At 40.7% G+C, this 19,633-nt stretch overlaps 1 protein-coding gene across 11 annotated transcripts in view; it reads left to right on the forward strand.

Annotated features, from left to right (window-relative positions):
- Positions 1 to 19,633, forward strand: part of TSNARE1 (t-SNARE domain containing 1) — a 498,360-nt gene that overhangs the window by 249,234 nt on the left and 229,493 nt on the right. For 8 of the 11 annotated variants that reach the window (XM_054816241.1, XM_054816243.1, XM_054816239.1 and 5 more), the window contains one exon: positions 9,768 to 9,935. In XM_054816241.1, coding sequence (XP_054672216.1) covers positions 9,768 to 9,935 — 168 coding nt within the window. The remainder of the gene's footprint in view (positions 1 to 9,767; positions 9,936 to 19,633) is intronic. The other 3 variants (XM_054816249.1, XM_054816248.1, XM_054816250.1) reach the window with 1 other exon arrangement.

Consider the following 19,633-nt stretch of genomic DNA (forward strand, 5'->3'; position numbering starts at 1 on the left):
GAGGGTGTCCCTGCCCATGGCAGGGGGGTTGGGACTAGATGGTCTTTGAGGTCCCTTCCAACCCAAACCATTCTATGATTCTATAATTATCTACTCTTTGTTATTGATTACTTCCTCCATCATCTTCATGGTATCTTTGCTTTCCTAAATCTCACTTTATTTGAGATGTTCATGACAGCTTCAGTTCTGTCCAGTTCTGGTTAAAAAGCTCAGTCTAATTAGATCTCCCTAGAGATAGAAAGTTTTCATCGAACTTACTGAAAAGAGAAGCCAGGGCGAGCCCTTTACATGCTGTCTGGCCATTCCGAATAGGTTCACCAGAGGTTGACCACAGGTCATGTCACTGATCCAGCACAGCCTGCTGGATAGCAGCGCTGCTAGATAGTCCCAAATTAGATTTTCAGTATTTTAATTTTGATTCAGTTGGTGTCTTTTGTTTCACTGCAGATGTCTGTCATTTTGTATCTTTTTAGCACTTTTATTACCTTTGTTTGTATTTTAATTAAAACCAAAAATGTCCTGAAGAAAAGCAATTAAGGTTTTGTGTGTAGTATTAGTGTAATACCTAACAAGCAGCTGCCTGCAATCAGACTCGAATCAATAGGCTTTATTGTAGCAAATTTAGAGGTAAATTAAAAAAAAAAAAAGGTTTACATGGCATTGAGGAAATGTGAACTTTTGTTCCCTCTTCTCCCATCACTGCTGTGCACATATGAAGGGTCTGTCAAAGACACCTTGTTGAACTTCCCAGCTTCTGGTTTTGATCTGTTAGGTTGCTCTGCTGATGCTATGCCACGCAGTGTGTGCTGCTGACTTCACGCTTACTTGGAGTAGCAATTTCGGATGGGACAAATCCTGCCCTAGACTCCACTGGCTTGATTTTCTCTCAATCAAGAGGTTGCTTTCTCAGGTGGAGATGCCACATGGGACTCACCAATTAATTACTCTGATGGACTCTGCCTGCCTCTGACTCTTTTGCTTGCTCATTTTAAGTAAATTGCTTTGACTTAACGTTTTCAGGTTACCAGCCTGCGACAACTCCCCTATTTTGTTCTGAGTTAATGCTGAAAAGAATTTGCTGTGAACTGGACCAAAGGACGGAGCATCCTTTGCAATAGAAGACAGACCATTTATGCCTTGATTCCTTATGGTAAAATCTGATAGATAATAGAAGGCTACTGAGAAAAGCCTGTCTGAAAATAGGTTATGTGTGCCTGCAGAGGCATTGCTGTTGTCCCAGTGCAAAGTTAGTCATTTCTGTGCTGCAGCATCTTGCTGTTTTCTCAGTACAATGTTGATGTTATCATCTGAGCTGGAGCTTTTCCATGGGTGCTGCTAGAAGCTGTCATGGGGTGAACAGGTGTTGTCCCATCCTGCCACTCCAAGCTCATCCCCCACTTTTCTCATCCTGTCCCACAAAGGCAGACCCCATTCTCGCAAAGAGGCAGGACCTTTGTCTTGTCTCTCCATCCCCATCCTCATCAACTGACCACCTACCCTCATAAAGTTCAGTGATGCTCCTCCAGATGGGTGGTGCAAAACAGCCTTTAATTTTTGTCCTAATTTTGGATCAGGCTTTTGGGCATTAGCTAAGTGTTGTGAACACAGACAGTGCAGGGGCTGTGAAATGGACAGATGTTTTGTAGAGAAGTCACTAAATTAGAGTGTTCCTCAATACCAGGCTATGAACATTTGCTTGGACACTGAGCAATCCACTGAAACCCTGCCAAAGGCCAGTAACGAAAAGATATTAAAAGATTGCTGCCAAAGAGGTTTTGTGGGAGTCAACCACGTTTCTGAAAAAAAGTGGCTGAGTGCTCCAAAAAAAAACCTGAGAAGGAGATGAGGATTAACAGGAGCGACTCTCCTCCAAAGTGTGTGTCATAAAAACGTACTCTGGTTTTGCCACTAACATGCAAATTCAAACGTTCCATTCTGCATAGCAGCTACTAGGATTCAGAAAGTCTCCCCATTTTCATACCTTCCATGTAGGACAAAAGCAGTCGATTTCTTGAAAGAAAACACACATACTTTTTATTTCCAGCATCTTCCTATTTTTCCACTGATCCACACTACGCAGTGGCACTGGGCCCGTGCTAGGGGTTGTCTCTGATGCAGGAAAGCAAGCTGAATTCAGTTCTTGCCTCCATGTGAACCTAGGAAAAAGACTTCTCACTTTTTTTTTTGCAGTAGACAGGTGTTAACAAGTGAGCCAATGACTCATTCTCCTTGTTTGCCTTTCTAGCAGGGACTTGCTCACCAGCTGTGTGGCACATACGTCAGGAGGCAGAGACAACATGGTTCTTTCTAGACAGTCTTGATGTGTCTGTGAGCTCTTGCAAGCGTGGTCCATTTACACAAATGCCGGGTGCTTCAGATGTTCAGCGAGGGAGCTGCAAGCAAGGGAGTTTTCTGCGTAGTATCAGGATCCAGGGAAGACGTACAGTACAGCTCTCAGCTAGCAGTGCCAGCCAAAATACGATGCCAGCAGCAGAGTTCTTCAGAGATGGAGAATTGTTAAGAATATAATTCAGACAGCTAGGGAAAGGGCACAAACAGCTTCAGAAATGTGATGTGATGCTGTAAAAATCCTGGTGAATGCTCTCGTTTGTGACAATCTTAAAGGAGCATTTATCCACTTGCTTTGCATGTATAGAGATGCCACCTGAAACTAGTGATAGCACATTCAGTTGGCTTTGAGAAAAATGGATTTGGAGACGTGTGATCAGACTTAAGTCCTTCAATGAAATGGACTTTGAAAAGGATGTTAGATTACAGAGAGGGAAAATTTATACCTTTTTTCACTGTTGCTGTTTCATTTCACTCACATTGCCAAGGGACCATCTATTTGCATGGTAGATAAAATTGCCAAATCAAGAGAAAAAAAAGGAGAAGGGTAGGAAATAGGAACAGAACAAACTGCTCCTTATTTCCCTTATGGGGTACCTGTAAGAATTATGCAGGGTGAAAACACATGAGAAAATGTAGCCCTCATGATCAACTGAAGTTTGCCCTAAAAACTGATGATCTCCATGAGCAAAATATCAGTGTCAGCCCCTACCACCTGGTAGGACGGCCATTCCTCCTAAATTTGGTCTTCACCTTGGGGTGAAAATATTCTGTGCTTCTTAAAAGCACATTGGTTATCAGAGAGCTAAACCTCAGGCCCCTGGCTTATTTTCTTTTTTCTTCATCTGCCACAGACGTGTCATTTAATTCTCTCACCCTGAGTACAGTAAGATCGACTCTGAACTGGAGAAGCCCTAGGTGATGAGGTCAGGATTGCTCAGAATGAATTTGGTGAAGTAATAAAGTCTTGAAGGAAAAATAAAGAAGAAGAAAACAGTAGGAGGTATGAACTAGGTACACTGTTACTAAGTCTCTTCTAGTTCCAGGAAACTAAATGGGTTTTCTTAGTCTTCACGACTGCAGAGAATTGAACGATTAAATTTATAAATGCTGAAAAAAGAACTAGCAAAATAGTTTCTGCTATTACATTTTCCCTAAAACTAGTAATTTCTTGCAGATTCCGTAGCAGGAAGCCGGTAGAAATGGTGATTTTCTTGCTCAATTTCAGGTTCACATCATTCAAAAGTAAACAACTTGATCAAGAATGAAGACAGAAACACATGAGAGATTCTAGTTAATTTAAATAAAAATGCACTTCAATCCTTTCCTTTATGCTAATTTCCCCATGCTGTTTTTTTCTCATGCTACATTGGTGCAGAGTAATCAGATTTACATAACTTGAAGAAAATGCTGAATGCATTTCTCTGTTTGCCTGTGTTAGTGATGCATACAGGCAGGACTGAAAATAGCCAGCTTAAAATTTGTATCCATTACAATAGTTTTAAATGTGCCTGTGTTTGAGTGAAAGGGAAGAGCAAACAATGGTTAATCTGTGCTTCCCTGTTGTGGGAAGCGCCTCTCGTAAGATAACAAAGCTCAGATTACCAATCACTGCTGCGATCTTCTGTGTGGGAAAGATAATGCAAAGTTGTAATATCACTATTTCACTCCTCTAAAAGATTTAGAAGTCCCAGGCTGCTTGTTCTGTGCCTGCCTGAGGCCTTTCTACCTGTAATTGCTTTGGGCTTTTGCTTGGCAAGATACAGCTCTAAATCATATTGAGTCTGCAAGGTTAGTTGTTTTGGAAGGATGGTTTGAGAGAGATCATCTAATCCGATTTATCTGTCTTCTTAACCTACCTGTACATTGTAGATAGGCAGACCAACCTGGCTGCTCCGTGCCATTTTGGTCCCGGACAGCTTGCAGTGCCAACGTGCTGTTAAAAATATGTCAGGCACAGGCAGCAGCGTAACTACGGCAGTATTCTGCACAGCGGCCCTCAATGTAAAGTATTTTATTGATCTTTAATGCAGGCACTCCGGCCTCATTATTCTACATGCAATAAAATGTGAATCTCTGAGCCTAGATGCTAGTGAGAATAGGATATCCTCATAAAGTGTAGCCTGGCTGTTTATATGTCTATACATACTATAAAGCAAGAGATAAACATCTCTGCATTTGCATTTTGTGTGAAAGCCAGAGCCAAAATGTTACCCAATGAGGTGAGATAGTTTGTGGGAGGTGTGTTGATTACTGCTTCAGCTGGCCATATCCCTGCTAGGGGTGCAGGAGGCTTCTGGAGATTGGAGAAGACAGAGCAACCTTCCTTGCTTTACTACCTGAGTCCTGTAAGACCTCTAAAATACTCTATTTTCATGGTTGCAAAAGATTTCCTTGGAACAACCTGCAGTATGTAGTACAAATTCAGCTTATGTGAGTGAGACTTCTTTTACCTGTGTTCATATAAACTTGGAGGTAACAATGAATTTATGAACTGTGCTGTACATATCAAGGCAGCCTCAAGTGTCTTACAACCAAGTGATGATCAGGACAACTCCAACTGCTTGAAATGTGCACGTGAGTGGAGAAGTTGTCGGAAAAATTTACTTGTGTTCCTTCTCATTCTCCCAAATTAGGTTTTCAGTCCAGTTAGGAGACTCACCTTCCCCACGTTGATGGTACCAACAGCTCTGTCACATGTGTCCTAAGATGCTCCATTAGTATCCTCTTGCCATGTTTTCACACACAGTCAGAAATGAAACCCTCCTCTCCAGGACACAGCTCCTGGTTGAAGTCAGAGTGGATGGTGATGGTGTAGAAATGGGTTCACGTCTAATTTCAGTTACTGAGCTCAATTAAGTCTCCTCTTCAACCTCCTTCATGCCAAAGTTGAAGGTAGATGTGTGTCAATGTCTTCCTCAGCCCTTCATCCTCTTGTCCCTGTAGTGTGTCATTATTCATCTGATGGACAATCTGTAAATCCAGCTCCAATGAATTTTAATTATTTACATCAACTTCTACAATTCTTTTTGGAGAGACTGTGAGAGGACCGTCTCACTGCAGCTGACATTGGGCACCTTAATTATTTGATTTCTGGCTAACCAGAGCTGGACAGAGGGTATGCCTCCCTTTCTGTCTTATAATTTTTCTCTATATCTTTGCGTTTTGATGAGGTGTGGAAAATAATTTCTCCTTTGAACCCACTGAACATTTCACTGGTGGTAAGAGCCATTTCTCATCCATCCCCAGTCAACGTTTCATGTCCTTAATTTCTGATAAGGGAACAATCTTGTAATGAGCAATCAGAAATGGCATCATTAAAGTTAGAGATGTAAAAAGGAGCTATAAGACCGAGGTGGTACCAGCACACATCTTACTGCTACAGGAGATTCCCTAACTCTCTGAAGATGAACTGTCAAGGCTGGTTGGTTTTATATTAGTTAGAGTTCATGTTAGATTTCTGCTTCTGGGTGGAATAAAGGCCATGTGAGAACTAGAGGAGAGGTCATTTCAGTCCCTTGCTTGGCGATTTTATGTGACGTGGGTTGGAAAACTTGTGATATTGCTGTGTACAAGGAGAAGAAGTTGTGTGGTTAACGCTTCTCTTCCGACCCTTCTAATATACAAATGGGGAGTGAGGGCTGGGAGGGGGTCATCTTCGGAGGGGCCTCAGACATGCAGCTTCTGATGCAAAGATTTTACTGCTGATAAAGTACAGATACTGGTGGAAATTGTCACCATCCAGATAAAACCTTTTTTTTTTTTTTTTTCTTTTATTCCTTTTTTTTCTATCAGCAGCTGCATGTAAAATCTCCCCATTCGTAGAATAAATCTGATAAAAAAATCTAGTTGTAAGCAGCAACGATTTTATCTTAGTGAAATGATTTTATCCAACAGAAAAGATGTTGTGCCTGGGCATAATTTTTCACATATGATGAATAACAGCATATTATGACCCTTAGTCCTAAGAATTTAGCTTTAAAAGAACTGCTGAGCATATCAGATACACTCATTTTTTCTCTCCTATCATTTTTTTCACTAGCAGAGTTTGGTTTATAGATACCTGCTGACAAAAACCTGCGACAGGCAAATTTCAACAAAAGTACGACTTCAAATACATCCAATTAACAATTTATGAAAGGAAATCCAACAGAAAATTATGCAGAGATTCACAGGGCATAAAATTTGGTACTAAATCAAATTTAATGTGGAAATGCTTGTATGGGGAGTTATGGCCCCTTGCACGGCATTGTCAAAACGAGCTTTATCCGTGGAGGCTCAGTGAGTGCCCTCCATCATATCTTTTCTTGCTATAAATATAATATTTTGTAAGACATGGCAATGAGCACAACTCAAAAGTGAATGAAGACCACTGACAAAACAACCTATGTGCAGTTTTCAATCAGAAGTATTAAAAGTCATTAGATTTCTTCACTTTTTCAAATCTAGGGCTTGTTCACTTCATCACAGAAACGAGGGGCTCTGTACCATCAACAAACACAAAATCACTTTTAATCTGTTAGCACAGCCAGCCACGATACATATCCCGATAGCAGGTCATGGTGACTACATTTAAAGTTACTATGGAGCCATTTTTATGTCTGGATGGAAAATTCAGCCCCCTGCATCCCATCCTTTCCTGATTTACTCACTCATTCAGCAGCCATGGTTGGATTTTCTTGAAAGATGTTAAGGATACAAAATCACATAATTGCCTTCAGCAGCTCTGAAATTAACTTAAGGCACTACTTTGTTTAGAGAAAAACATCTGTGTCTAGACCATTATCTATTTAAAGACATGAATAGCTGGCTCTTGTAAGAGATGACTGAGCAGAATCACTTGCATTGCACTATCTGGATTATTTGGGGGGGGGGTTGCGTTATTTACATATACCAGGATCAACAAGTGAAGATGACTAATACAGTTGACACAGGCCAAGATCGAGAATATTTGTGATACAACTGTGATATTACATAGACTGATGTAATTAGTTGGTTGCTATATTGCTGGGTCTCCTGTTAATCCTGTGCTCCCACATCAGAACAGGAAACATTTGAAAACTTGTAAATTTATTATCTTCCATTGAAATGCATATCTACGTAGGAAAGCATGGCTTTAAGCGCCCATTCACGTGCATTTAGGTCCGTGGCACAGCATTCGTGTTGTGACGCAGTACGGGAATTTCATTAGATCACTGTTTTCCTGCGTCTTCAGAGGGCAGACACTCACACTCTTCCAGTCTACGTGGTCTTGTGCAGTATAACTGCCTCTGCATAGCCTAGTTAGCCCACTGGTGAAGATGAGAGGACACCTCTGTCACTGTAAATGAAGCATTAGAATACCCCAAGGGTTTTTTTCGCGAGTCCATTAATATATGGTTTTGGCAGTGAAACACTCTACCAGATAAGTTAGTGTCCAAGGCACGTAATAATTAGTGAATAAAACACCCCCAGAGTATCTTAAGCCTATTAAAATATGTCTTTTAAAGTGTAAATGAATTTTTAACCTAATTTTAAATGATTATTTCCTTCCTGTGACACACCCTTTCTCTGTAGATAGCAGATCCCAGGGAAGCAGAAGGTGAAACAAAGACATTAATGTCAAAGATTTTAATCTTCTGTTTATATTTTTGAAAAGTACTTGACTGTTTACTGCTGATTTTTATGTATGCCTCTACTTCTTCCATCACCCCTCTTCCTTCATTACATTGTATAATTTTCTTCGTCTACAACTAGATGATAGCGATAACAACAAATTAATTTCATAAGGCAAAGTCTAGATTTAGGCAACTGCAAAAATTCTTTAGTTTCTAAATGCAGAAATTATACACTTTTTAAAGAATTTAAGAAGAGTTAAAGAGTTAAATAAGAGTTTCCAGAAGCCTGATATGCTTCAAAATCTAGCGATCTAGAGTGTCTAAATGTGATTGCAAGAGTTAAATATTACCCATTTCTCTATGCCTCCTTCACAATTCCTCGGAGGCAGATCTCTAAGTAAACAAACAAGAAGTAAAACACGTTCTAAGTGACTTTTTTTTTTTTCCTCATTCCTCTGCCTCCCTCATCCGTGCTTGGTTAAGCTTCTTGTTCTTGCTGTGCTGATGTGGCATTGCTTCCACTGCAACTTCCACTCGAGTGGAACTCCCAGTTCTTCCAGTTCTCCAGTCGTACTGTGCCCTTCCAGCAAGCTGCCCGATGCCCTTGGTTCCTATCCGCTCTGTGGGAATTCAGGGCATTTGACATCTTTGAAAACTTAGCCACAGCAAGAGCAAAGGGCGTTATTTCTCAGGCACATCTTGTTGTAAATCCCCAGTGTTTGTGCTTTGGATAAGTCAAGATTCAGAGAACTGAACATCCTCCAGAATTCCTGTGCTTGTTTTCTCCTGTAGTTTTCAGGGACTTTGGGGACATTCAGGTCAAGAATGTGCTGTAGCGACTGCCATTTCTTCTTTCAACTTCAGAGTGTCCGAAGCAGTTGGATTGCTTTTTTATTGTAACTTTTGATTAGGAGTCAAAGCTCAGATCAAGGCCAGTTTAAAGTACCATGTGCATTGTTTGAAGTGAAATACTCATACAGTTTTAGGATTCGAGTATTCAGCAGTACCTATTAGTTTAGGACTTGAGCTCAGCTTACTGATTCTCCATGCCAACCTTGTATTGGTTCATCTTCTGAGTCCAGTCTAGACTGAACCTAACAGCTCAGGCACAGAAGCTAAAGGCTGGGAGGAGGAGAAGACCTTGTTAAACCTCTGCCCTACCTGCAGTGTAGAAACATCTGGGTCATGAACAGACTCTTAATCTGGATCTGAATACAAACACAGCTCCCAAAGGCAGTATGAACATCTAGCTACCTAGAAAATGGTATCTGATGTGTCAGCAAAATCAAGTCAACTATAGAGTGAACACCATGAAACTGTGAGTGGCTCAAACTGATGACTATGTAGTCACATTACTATAATGATTTTCCTTTTTTTTAATCTGTATTTAGTTTATCTCATAAATAGACAAGATAGCATCCTTTGTTATGTTGAATGTTGCGAGCTGGATCATAAAGTCTTCAAGGCAAATGCATAGGCTTTATGTCTGCCTGAGAAAGTATCTATTTCCAGAAGAATTTGCAGGAAAATCAACAAGGTAAATGTGTCATTTTCCAGATGCATGTAAATGTTTTGTTCTGTCAGAACTGTTAGAAAACTGAAGCTGCTTGCTGGGGCTGAATTGTAGCTCAGGAGATCTGGCTTCAGGTTCTAACACTTCCTTCAAGACTTGATATGTTTCCTCTCGTGTAACTCGCTCTTCTCCTTTCACCACTGTTTATACAATCTATTTTATTGCTATTTTCTTTTCCCATAATAAGGCTGTGAAAAACTGAACAATAATTACACTTCCTTTGCTTTCTTTCCATTCTCCCATCTCAGCAGAGCCCTAGGACCCCCTTCTCTGACCTACCTGATGATGAGAAGATCTTTAACGGAGGAGATGGCATGTGGCAGAACCAGAGCCAGGAACAAGCCTTGCTGTCGGAAATCACAGAAGAGGATCTGGAGGCCATTCGTCAGCGGGAAGAGGCCATTCAGCAGATTGAGGTCAGTAACCCTCTCTCATCATGGGCTTGTGAGCTGGAAGTGCAGATTCCTTGTGGTGTGCATTGCTCAGTATGATGAAGGAAATGCTAATTTACGTGGCTGCCTGTACAGCATCACTAAACATGGGAGACATTATTAGGTGTTTCTGAAAATGGAAATCAGTGGTAGGAAGAATTAGAAATCTATATGACCTGTTCCTGAAAGACTGCACCCAGTGGAAAGGACCCTCGCTGGAGCAGTTCATGAAGAACTGCAGCCTGTGGGAAGGACTCACATTGGAGAAGTTGGTGGAGGACTGTCTCCCATGGGAGGGACCCCAGGCTGGAGCAGGGACAGAGTGTGAGGAGTCCTCCCCCTGAGGGGGAAGGAGCGGCAGAGACAACGTGTGATGAACTGACCACAACCCCCATTCCCCGTCCCCCTGTGCTGCTGGGGAGGAGGAGGGAGAGAAATTGGGGACTGAAGTTGAGTCTGGGAAGGAGGGAGGGGTGGGGGAAAAGTGTTGTAAGATTTTGGTTTTATTTTCTCATTATCCTACTCTGATTTTATTGGTAATAATTTAAATTATTTCATTTTTTCCTAAGGGGATTCTGATTTGCCAGAGATGGTAATTTCTGAGTGATGTCTCCCTGTCCTTATCTTGACCCACGAAACTTTTGTTATATTTTCTCTCCCCTGTCCAGCTGAGGAGAGCAGTGGTAGAGTGGCTTTAGTGGGCACCTGGCCTCCAACCATGTACAACCCACCGCAAATGAAAATGACAAGAATTAATCAATGTTCAAGGGCTAATGTGTTTTGGTTTTGGGTTTGTTTTGGTTTTGTTTTTTTTTTTTCTAGTGGGTCTTCTATAACAGAGTTTGTAGTGAGGTAGTTTAATTGAGCTTGGTTCTGCAGCAAAACAACTTACTTTGTGCATGCAAACTTGAAACTGGAATTTGTCATAGACAGAAAAAAATCAGCTTTACCATTAGATAGAATAATAGGTAGGCGAAAGGAAATAACTCATTAACTTTTTCAAATAATTGAATATTTTTGCTTTATCAAAGTATTTCAATGTTCTTCATGTAGTTAAAAGAAGACATACTATTTTTATTCCCTTTTTTTTAATAAGTGCTATAAATAAAATATGAAAAAAGGAACAAAAAGGTCTGAATAAGTTAAACATCCCACATTTTTCTTTTTATACTTCTCTTTTTATGCTTTTGGGAAACTCTTGTTACTCAAATTTAAGCAATAAATGAGTAAAGCCAGAACATTTTAAATCTTTCTAATTTGTATGCTTCCACAGGCCTAAACTTAAGATGAACCAAAAAAAAAAAAAAAAAAGAGGGCTTCAGAATAATCAGAACATTTAATTAAGGACTATACTTTGTCTCTTAATTGGATTGAGCTAATTTTATCAGAATAGATTTTGGTTGCGGTATAGCAGGAATTGTGATTGAGTTAAAAGTGCAAAAAGGGGACAAATGTTCCTGCTGTAGGTTGGTGTTTTGGGGCATTGACCTCTGTTTGCAAACAGTGATAACCCATATACGATTCAACACTATAAGGAAGAAAATTTGATAGTTTTGTAGCAGTGGGTCAAGGTTACTGTATGTCTAATTTCTGATATGGTTTGCTGAACAGAGATGATTGAACTTTGTGGACTTGTGTGTATTACTAGGGACAAAATTATTAAAGAAAATTCTCCACTGAGTTACCTTGGGTGTGAATTATCCTTTCATACTTGAGGAATCTCTTTGCATCCACTAGCAAAAACTCTAGGGAACTTTGTGGCAAGAAAATACATGTTTTGGGATGTTCCTGTACTTTGATGTTCAAGAAGGATGGATGCCAAGGTATTTCTGAAACGGTGCTGTGGACACAAAAGATATTGTTGTGATCCTTTTGTTTGAAGTACAGTCACTGCCTTTTTCTTTCCATCTTTATGTTGCCCTCTGTCCTTCCCAGAAACAAACAAAAAAAACCAAACCAAAATAAACCAACACATTTGGTGTTTGCTCATCAGGCAGTGGAGAATGACAAACCCCAAGCCAGCCTCAAGCACACCAACTTTGGAAAATTAAGAAGTGTGGGCATGTCTCCTTAGAGAGGTCCTTATTTTGCTGTTTAAATACCATTTCTGTGCCACAAGCTGATATCTCTGATGGGGCTGCATTGGACCACGTGGCCATGGTGGGGTACTTTGGGTGAGTTAAGTCAATCCAGTCCCAGCCCTACATAACGTCTAAATAAATGCAACATCATGTATTGGGCAGGTTGTGTATCTATTGATTTGGTAGAGCCTGTATAGCTTTCTGCCGAATATGAATTTACCTCTGAATAACTTATTCAACTTAGGTAGTTAATAGCTTATTCAATTTAAGCTCTTAATGTTTTTCAGCCTTCTGCTTCTTAAGAATGTGTACACTTTCTTTTTACCTGTTTTTTTACCTATCATCTCCGTCATAACTGCATTCATTTTGCTTTGCTATCCAAGATTCATATTCATCCTGTAAGGAGGATTGCATTCCACAGGCATTATTTCAAATGTAGCTTAAACATTTCTCCTCAGGAGGAAAACATTTAGGACCAATAGTATTTTATTTAACATCTTTTTTTGAAGGAAATATAATGAAAATGAAATTTTTTTTTGGATTGTGTTGTACTTCTTCCCAGCTGTATTTGAATAAGCAGATGGTGCTTTTAAATCATTTTCACTGGGTTTTGTTTTTCTGTTTGTTGACCCACACAAATGTATTTCTTGTGAAAGAACTCATCTTGCACATTAAAACTTCCCTGATTTCGTTAGAAGTTGTGGTTATATAGAGAAGGGACTCACTGAGCTCATGGTCACCCCTACAACTTTTTCCCAATATGTTTTCAAAACCAGTAAGGTTAAAAGGAAACATTATTCCTAACTATCAAACACAGCTAATAAACTAAATTTATTGCCAAATTGATGTATAGCATTTGTTCTCCTTTGCTCTTTGGGGACCAGAATGAAGAACAGAGCTGTGCAAAACGTATCTCATGCAAGTAGATTGGCCTTGCTGGGATTTTTACATTTCTGCATACCTCGCACCAGAAACACGTAGATCTTAAGCAGCACAGAAGAGATCACAGGGCATTGCTAGATCATCATATCTTCTTGGCCATACTGATTAGCACACAACTTTGGAGAAGATAAAGGTGTTAGTACCAGTAATGGGCCTTTTTTTTTTTTTTTAAAGACATTCAATTTGCCCTTTTTGCAAGAACAGATATAAAACCTTTTTTCATTGCTAAAGAAATGAGGAAATAAATTCTCTTCCCATCTTGTGTCCTGAAAAACAGATATAAAATTGTGCCCATAATAGGCATCTTCTTAATGTTCCAATGACTCTTGCCCACTTGTGTGTTTTCCACATCTCCAGAATCTCTTCAGAGGTTGAGGTTAATGGTACATTGTTCTCTGTCATGAACATCCCTTGAGGCACTTTTCAGCATTCACAGTTTCCACCTAGAAAGATAACAGCCATGTCAAAAGTTCAGCTGGCTGTTCATTTTATTTAAATGTGCTTCTTTTGCTATTGCTTGCAGATTAAAAATAGAGAAGTCTGCAAGGGAGAAGTCTCGCCAAAACCTTACATTTTGGATAAAGATCTTTATTGCTTGGAAATGTCAAAATCTGGTAGGACAGAGCAGCCTTGACACAAGTGTTATTTCTTAAAATATTGCTTTGAACTGTTATATAAAACCTATTTTAACTTGAACTGTATTGGCAGTGAATAATAGATGCCATAACACCTTTATATATAGCACTGTAAAATGTGCCATCAGAAATACATGAGCTGAACTGTAATGTGCATTGTCAGTGCTCAGTGCCGGCACAAGCTCTGTCATAGCAAATATATATAATTTAGTGTCCCGTGCCTTTCATTGGCACCTGTGGTCATGTGAAAAACGGAAGGAGATAAAACTTTGAGAAGAAATGGATAATCATTGAATAGGGAACTTCAGAATTTCATCTGGTGACTGGAAGGACCTATAAAAAAAAAGATGCTAAATGCCCTATTGATTCAGAAAGCCTCCAGTGATTCTCCCCATGCAGACAGCTTCCCAAGAGGTGATGAGAATGGAAGATAAGACGAACCCCTCCCAGACGCCACCACCCTTTCCTTGGAGTCACCACCAGGTTGTCCCACCTCCTCCACAACCCTCTTCCCTTTCTTATAGCACTCTCCCATCCCACTCCTGTGTTTTCCTGGCTGCTAACACAGCAATGGGCGGTCTCCTACCATGAAGAGTGAGGAATAGCCCTTTTTCTCTCTGTTCCCACACGAGGAGCAGCAGCAATAAGAGCTCAGTCCATGGAGGTAGGCATCTGCCCATTTTGGCAGCTACCAAACCTGACGTTACCAGGACTAACCACATCACCTCTCGGCCCTGAAAACCAGGAGATGCCGGTCAGTTTATACAGATAATTGCAGTTCCCAAATTACTTAGCAATCAGGAAGTCAGTCATTCAGACCAAATGAATACAAGGTAAGTCTAGCTGAAAAACAGTTTAATGATTAATCACTACTGACTGGACAGACATTGCAAACTGGAGAGCATCAGTTGCAGATGCCTGTGCAGCCACGGAGAGTCACCCAGTGGAAAGGCTCTAGGAAAACATTTGGAGAAATTAGTTCAAGTGCCAACTCTACCATCAACTCTTTATGTGCCCTGACCACTGATCATACTGACCTTAAGTCATTTACCTATAAAACGAGGCTGAAAGCATCATCCTACGTCACAGATGTTAACGCTAAATTGTTTGGCGTGTTCCTTCCTTATTTCAGTAAGAAGACACAGTAAATAGCAAGAAGGATCCCTCCTGCTCCCTGGGGTATTTGCACAGGTTTCCATTTCTTTCTTTTTGTATTTAATGCAGAACTCAGGCATTAACTTGGGTGATGTGAGGAGGCTGACAGTTTTTTCCAGTAATATATGGTCATCAGAGCGTAAGAGCCAATGCTGTCTGGTGATGCTTTGCTAACTTTTGGCAAGTGAGTATATGGCAAGAATACCTCCGTCCAGTTTCTAATCATCAGTTGAGGATATTGTGAAAGAAGCAAAACACATCAGCAGAGCTTCATTTTAGTTGATGCTTCTCTTGGCTAAAGAGGGTAGGCTGTGGCAAAAGGTGTGAGGGAAATGCTTTTATTTTTAGGAAAGGTTGTTCCCTCTGAGTCGGTGTTGAGAAATGTTGATGTTCATTCCCTGTTTTGAAGAGAAATGATAGATGCCAGCCTCCATGCCTGTCAGTCAAGCATTTGTAAGTAGACAGAAAATAAAATACAATAAAAATAAAACAAAAAAAGCCCCACAGAGTCTGTCAGACTGTGTTTGTTAATTCAAACATGTTCCTTGTTCACTCATTACTGCGTATCATTTCTTGCTGAGGGGTATTTTCGGTAAAATCTCTCACTGATGCTAGCATTTTAGAAGGTTTAATGCAAGCTATTTTATATTTTTCATCAGCTTCAATAGTCCAGGGGTTTGACTTATGAGGGCTCTGCCTGCCTCTTCACAGAGACTTTTCGACTCAGAGTAATGTATAAATAACACGATACCATGACAAGCCCCGTAAGTGAAAGATTTGGTGCTGCATGAGTGTCAAACGGCACTCAAATGCACTCTTTTCATGGCAGCGTGGTGGAGCCTAATTATCACGAGCGGCAGAGCTGCCTGCGAGGTTGACATGACCATCCCTGGGACTCGGTATTGAGTTGTTCCCTAAAGAATCCGCTCGAGTATTTTGGCCAGTCTAATTTAAAATGACCTGAGCTGTAGGACTGCCACCATTTATTTCAGGAGACTATTTCACGGTCCAGCAGACTTCAGTGTTGATGAAATGCTTCTCTCTGTTCTTGCTAAAGATCCCTTTCTCATTCTCAGCTCTTTACACCTAGTGAAACTCTACTGGACCCTGCAAATAATTCTTCTTCCCCTTTGGCTTTTAAACTCTTCAAATGCTAACAGTTGTCCTCCTCTTCACAAGTCAGTCTCCCTTGCTTTTCAATCACTTCAGTGCTCTATTCTAAATTATTTCCCATTTGTTATTTCCTTTCTCCTACAGCAGGAGACTGTACATAGGATCTTGCTGTTGTAACAAAGCTGAACAGAAGAAATGTGTAAAAAGCCCCACGGATCCAATTCAGAGGTTACAAGTGCTGATGGCAAAATTTCTAGATAATTTCTACGCTACTAAATTAAACAGTACCAAGGACACTAGAACTGACTCATTACACTCCTAAATTGTTAGAGTATATCCTGGCACACTTTTGACCCAGATTAGCCCATGCTTGCCCAAATATTGACACAGTTTGAGAGTTAACATGTTCTCCATAAGCAATTTCGATGCAGCCACCCTGTTCGGAGGGTAAGGGGACTTAATGATGTGGGTGCAATGAAATGCCTACCTGCAGTTTCAGTGCCTGAGAACAGGCATCTTCCATGTCCTTGTACAGCTGCAGCCCTATTGATTTTAAAATTTGATCACAAAAATTTCCTTTAGTCTTCATTGACATTTAGGGAAGTGTAGGAGTAAGGTGAATTAAGGGTAAATTCTGTGGGAAACTGTGCAAGCCTGAGGGCAAAATAAGGGCTATGTGAAAATTACAGCTGGCCTCTTTGAAAATGTGGAGAAGCCTTAGCAAGTATTCAGAACAAAAAGCAGTGTGTCCCAGCAGACTCATGCAGTGACCAATTTCATGGCATATTGATTTGCCCATGTCAACCCTCTCTGTCCCCTTGTAGCCTCCACAACTTATGCATTGCTCCAAACTGCAATTACTTGCCTTCACATCAAAATCCTTCATAGGCAATGTCCACATCCTTAGCACGTTGCCTTCACACTGCTGGTGTCGTGCCAGTCAGCACCGAAAAGTTTTGCTAATTGGAGTTTCAGAGGCTCTGCTGTGAATGAGCCAGTGCCGTTTCGATATTCTCAGTGTCATTTTGACTCACTCCCTGTTTCACTCCCTATGATGCAATCTCAAGCATTCTCATTGAACATGTGCTAGTTAACTTCCAGGCTTTTTTTTGGAGCAAGTCTTCTTCAGGTTTGTCTATTCAAAGGTTTTGGCTTCTATGAGAAAGGCAGTTTTAGAATCGTAGAATAGAATCATAGAATCATTTAGACTGGTAAAGACCCTTAAGATTGAGTCCAACTGTTAACCTCACACTACCAAGTTCACCACTAAAACATGTCCCTAAACGTCTTTTAAATACCTACAGATATTTAACCTTTTTGGTGAAGAAACTTTTCCTAATATCCAACCTAAACCTTCCCTGGTGCAACTTGAGGCCATTTCCTCTTGTCCTGTCAATTACTACTTGAGAGAAGAGACCAACCCCCACCTGGCTACAACCTCCTTTCAGGTAGTTGTAGAGAGCGATCAGGTCTCCCCTCAGCCTCCTTTTCTCCAGGCTAAACAACCCCAGTTCCTTCAGCAACTCCTCATCAGACTTGTGCTCCAGACCCTTCACCAGCTTCGTTGCCCTTCTCTGGACACGCTCCAGCACCTCAATGTCCTTCTTGTAGTGAGGGACCCAAAACTGAGCACAGCACTAGAGGTGTGGCCTCACCAGTGCCGAGTACAGGGGGACAATCACTGCCCTGGTCCTGCTGGCCACACTATTTCTGATACAAGCCAGGATGCTGTTGGCCTTCTTGGCCACGTGTGTACACTGCTGGCTCATATTTTTGTGTGAAGCATGCAGTTGTGCTTACATCTTGTGTTTTAGTTCACTTCTCAGAGCACTCTCAGAGCTCAAACTACATTCACATTGGATGAAACTCCGTTGAAAGATGTATTGCAAGCATCCACCGCATGGACTCTGACCAAGGATAGGCATTCAGGCCATAGGAACAGGCTGGGGCCTGTCTGAAATAAAACTGGATCCACAGCACCAGCTATTTTTCTCTGTACATCTGCACCTGTTGCTCTGCAATAGTTGCAAGTGCAGGTACAGCCTTAGTTCTTTCCAGAGCAAACCACTGAGAGATAATCTGCTTCTTGGTCTTCTCCAGCAAGTCAGTATAATTACATATTAACTTAAGTTTGGCTTTTTTCATCCAAAACATGGATCCAGTTCCCAGTCCAGTTCCCAATGCTTCCTGAAAGTGCCATACATTTTTTTTCCATGTCTTAGAGCCCAGAACATCATCATGCTAGAGGAGTTTCACCATCATGCTAGAAGAAAATTGCGCCAACAAGCTGTGACACAAGTCTGTCATGATACCTGCCACCTTGCACAAAGAAAACAAATACAAGATTACGTTTCAGGGCTAAAGGGGCATCACATAGGACCCAGAAGAGATGCAAGTGAAGTGGTCTGCAATGTGAGCACAGCTAGTCAGTTCTGCCAGCCTCGCTCAGCCTGGTGTTCAACCAGTCCATACCAAATGGCTGAGGAGTCAGGATCCCTCTCCTGCTGCAGCCCGCGGAGTACGACAACTCAGTGACAACCTGGAGAATGGTATATATGACAGTTTTGTGCTAAAATAGAAAACAAAAAAATCACATGAGGCACAAAGAGTTCTTGCTGTATTTCCTTCTCCTTCCATTTCCACTGTTTATTAAATGCTACTGTTATAAGTATATTGGTATACATCCATCTGGCCCATAAACCCAATACATCCAGAGACAGAGGCAAGAGATGAAATACCACCAGGTAGTACACTGCGAAAATTCTCTCATCATTTCCTTTCTGCTCACACATCATTTTTGCTGGGATTACTTGCAAAAGTCCAAACTTTTTCTTACTGGCTGGCTGGCTAAAACTGTATTTCTTCCTCTCCCCACAGAAATGATTAGAGCTTGTATATTTTTGGAATCAGTATTTCACTGAGGATATGTGTTCAACCTAGGATCTCACTTTGCAAGACAGAGAGTATTCAGGAATACATAACATTTATTTTTAGCCCTAGACATTTCTTAGGTCTCAGGTGTAACCTTATGACGATACTGTGTGAAGTGCTTTTAACTAAACTGGAGAGGTTTCCACTGTGTGCTAGAGATGATTTTCCTTTTCTGTCTTAGATTCCCAGTGCCTTATCCAAAGACTGTTAGTGTCAGAGAGTCTTGCCCTAAACCTTTTTCTTCATGCACTCTTCCTTTCACTGAGTTTGCATGAAGAAGCTAGTAATGAAAGCCTTGATTCAGCAAATCACTTATGTGTGTCTTAAGAGCTTTGCTGAATAGGGATGGACTTTAGCACCTACTAAAAGTGAAGTATTTGCTCTGCAGAAGGAGAAAATTGTGCTGACATGCACATTATTTGCTAATAATCTGAATTTTAGGCAGACACATCTGCATGTATATATCCACAGAAATTGAACTGAGTTAAAGAGTTGTATATTGACTGTCAATGTACATTGATAAGGTAGAGAGCTGGAGAGAGATCTCTAGTGCTTGTGATGAAATAATGTTTAGCTTCTGCAAATCCTCTCGCTTAAGTGTTAATATTTCCTTTGTTAAAAGGTTGTGTTACTTTCCTCCTCCATTTACTGCACTTTTTGCCTATTTTTTTTGTTGCCAGATGATGACTGTCTCAATAAAGGTATTATCTTGCTCCTATTTCTGTTAGCACAGGCAGTACAAACATCATATGCCTCATCGATACAGCTATTTTTGTGGATGTGATTTGCTGCCCGAAAGGGGAATTACCGCTCTCACCTATTACTT

The sequence above is a fragment of the Grus americana genome, chromosome 2, assembly GCF_028858705.1.
Source record: "Grus americana isolate bGruAme1 chromosome 2, bGruAme1.mat, whole genome shotgun sequence".
Classification (NCBI taxonomy): domain Eukaryota; kingdom Metazoa; phylum Chordata; class Aves; order Gruiformes; family Gruidae; genus Grus; species Grus americana.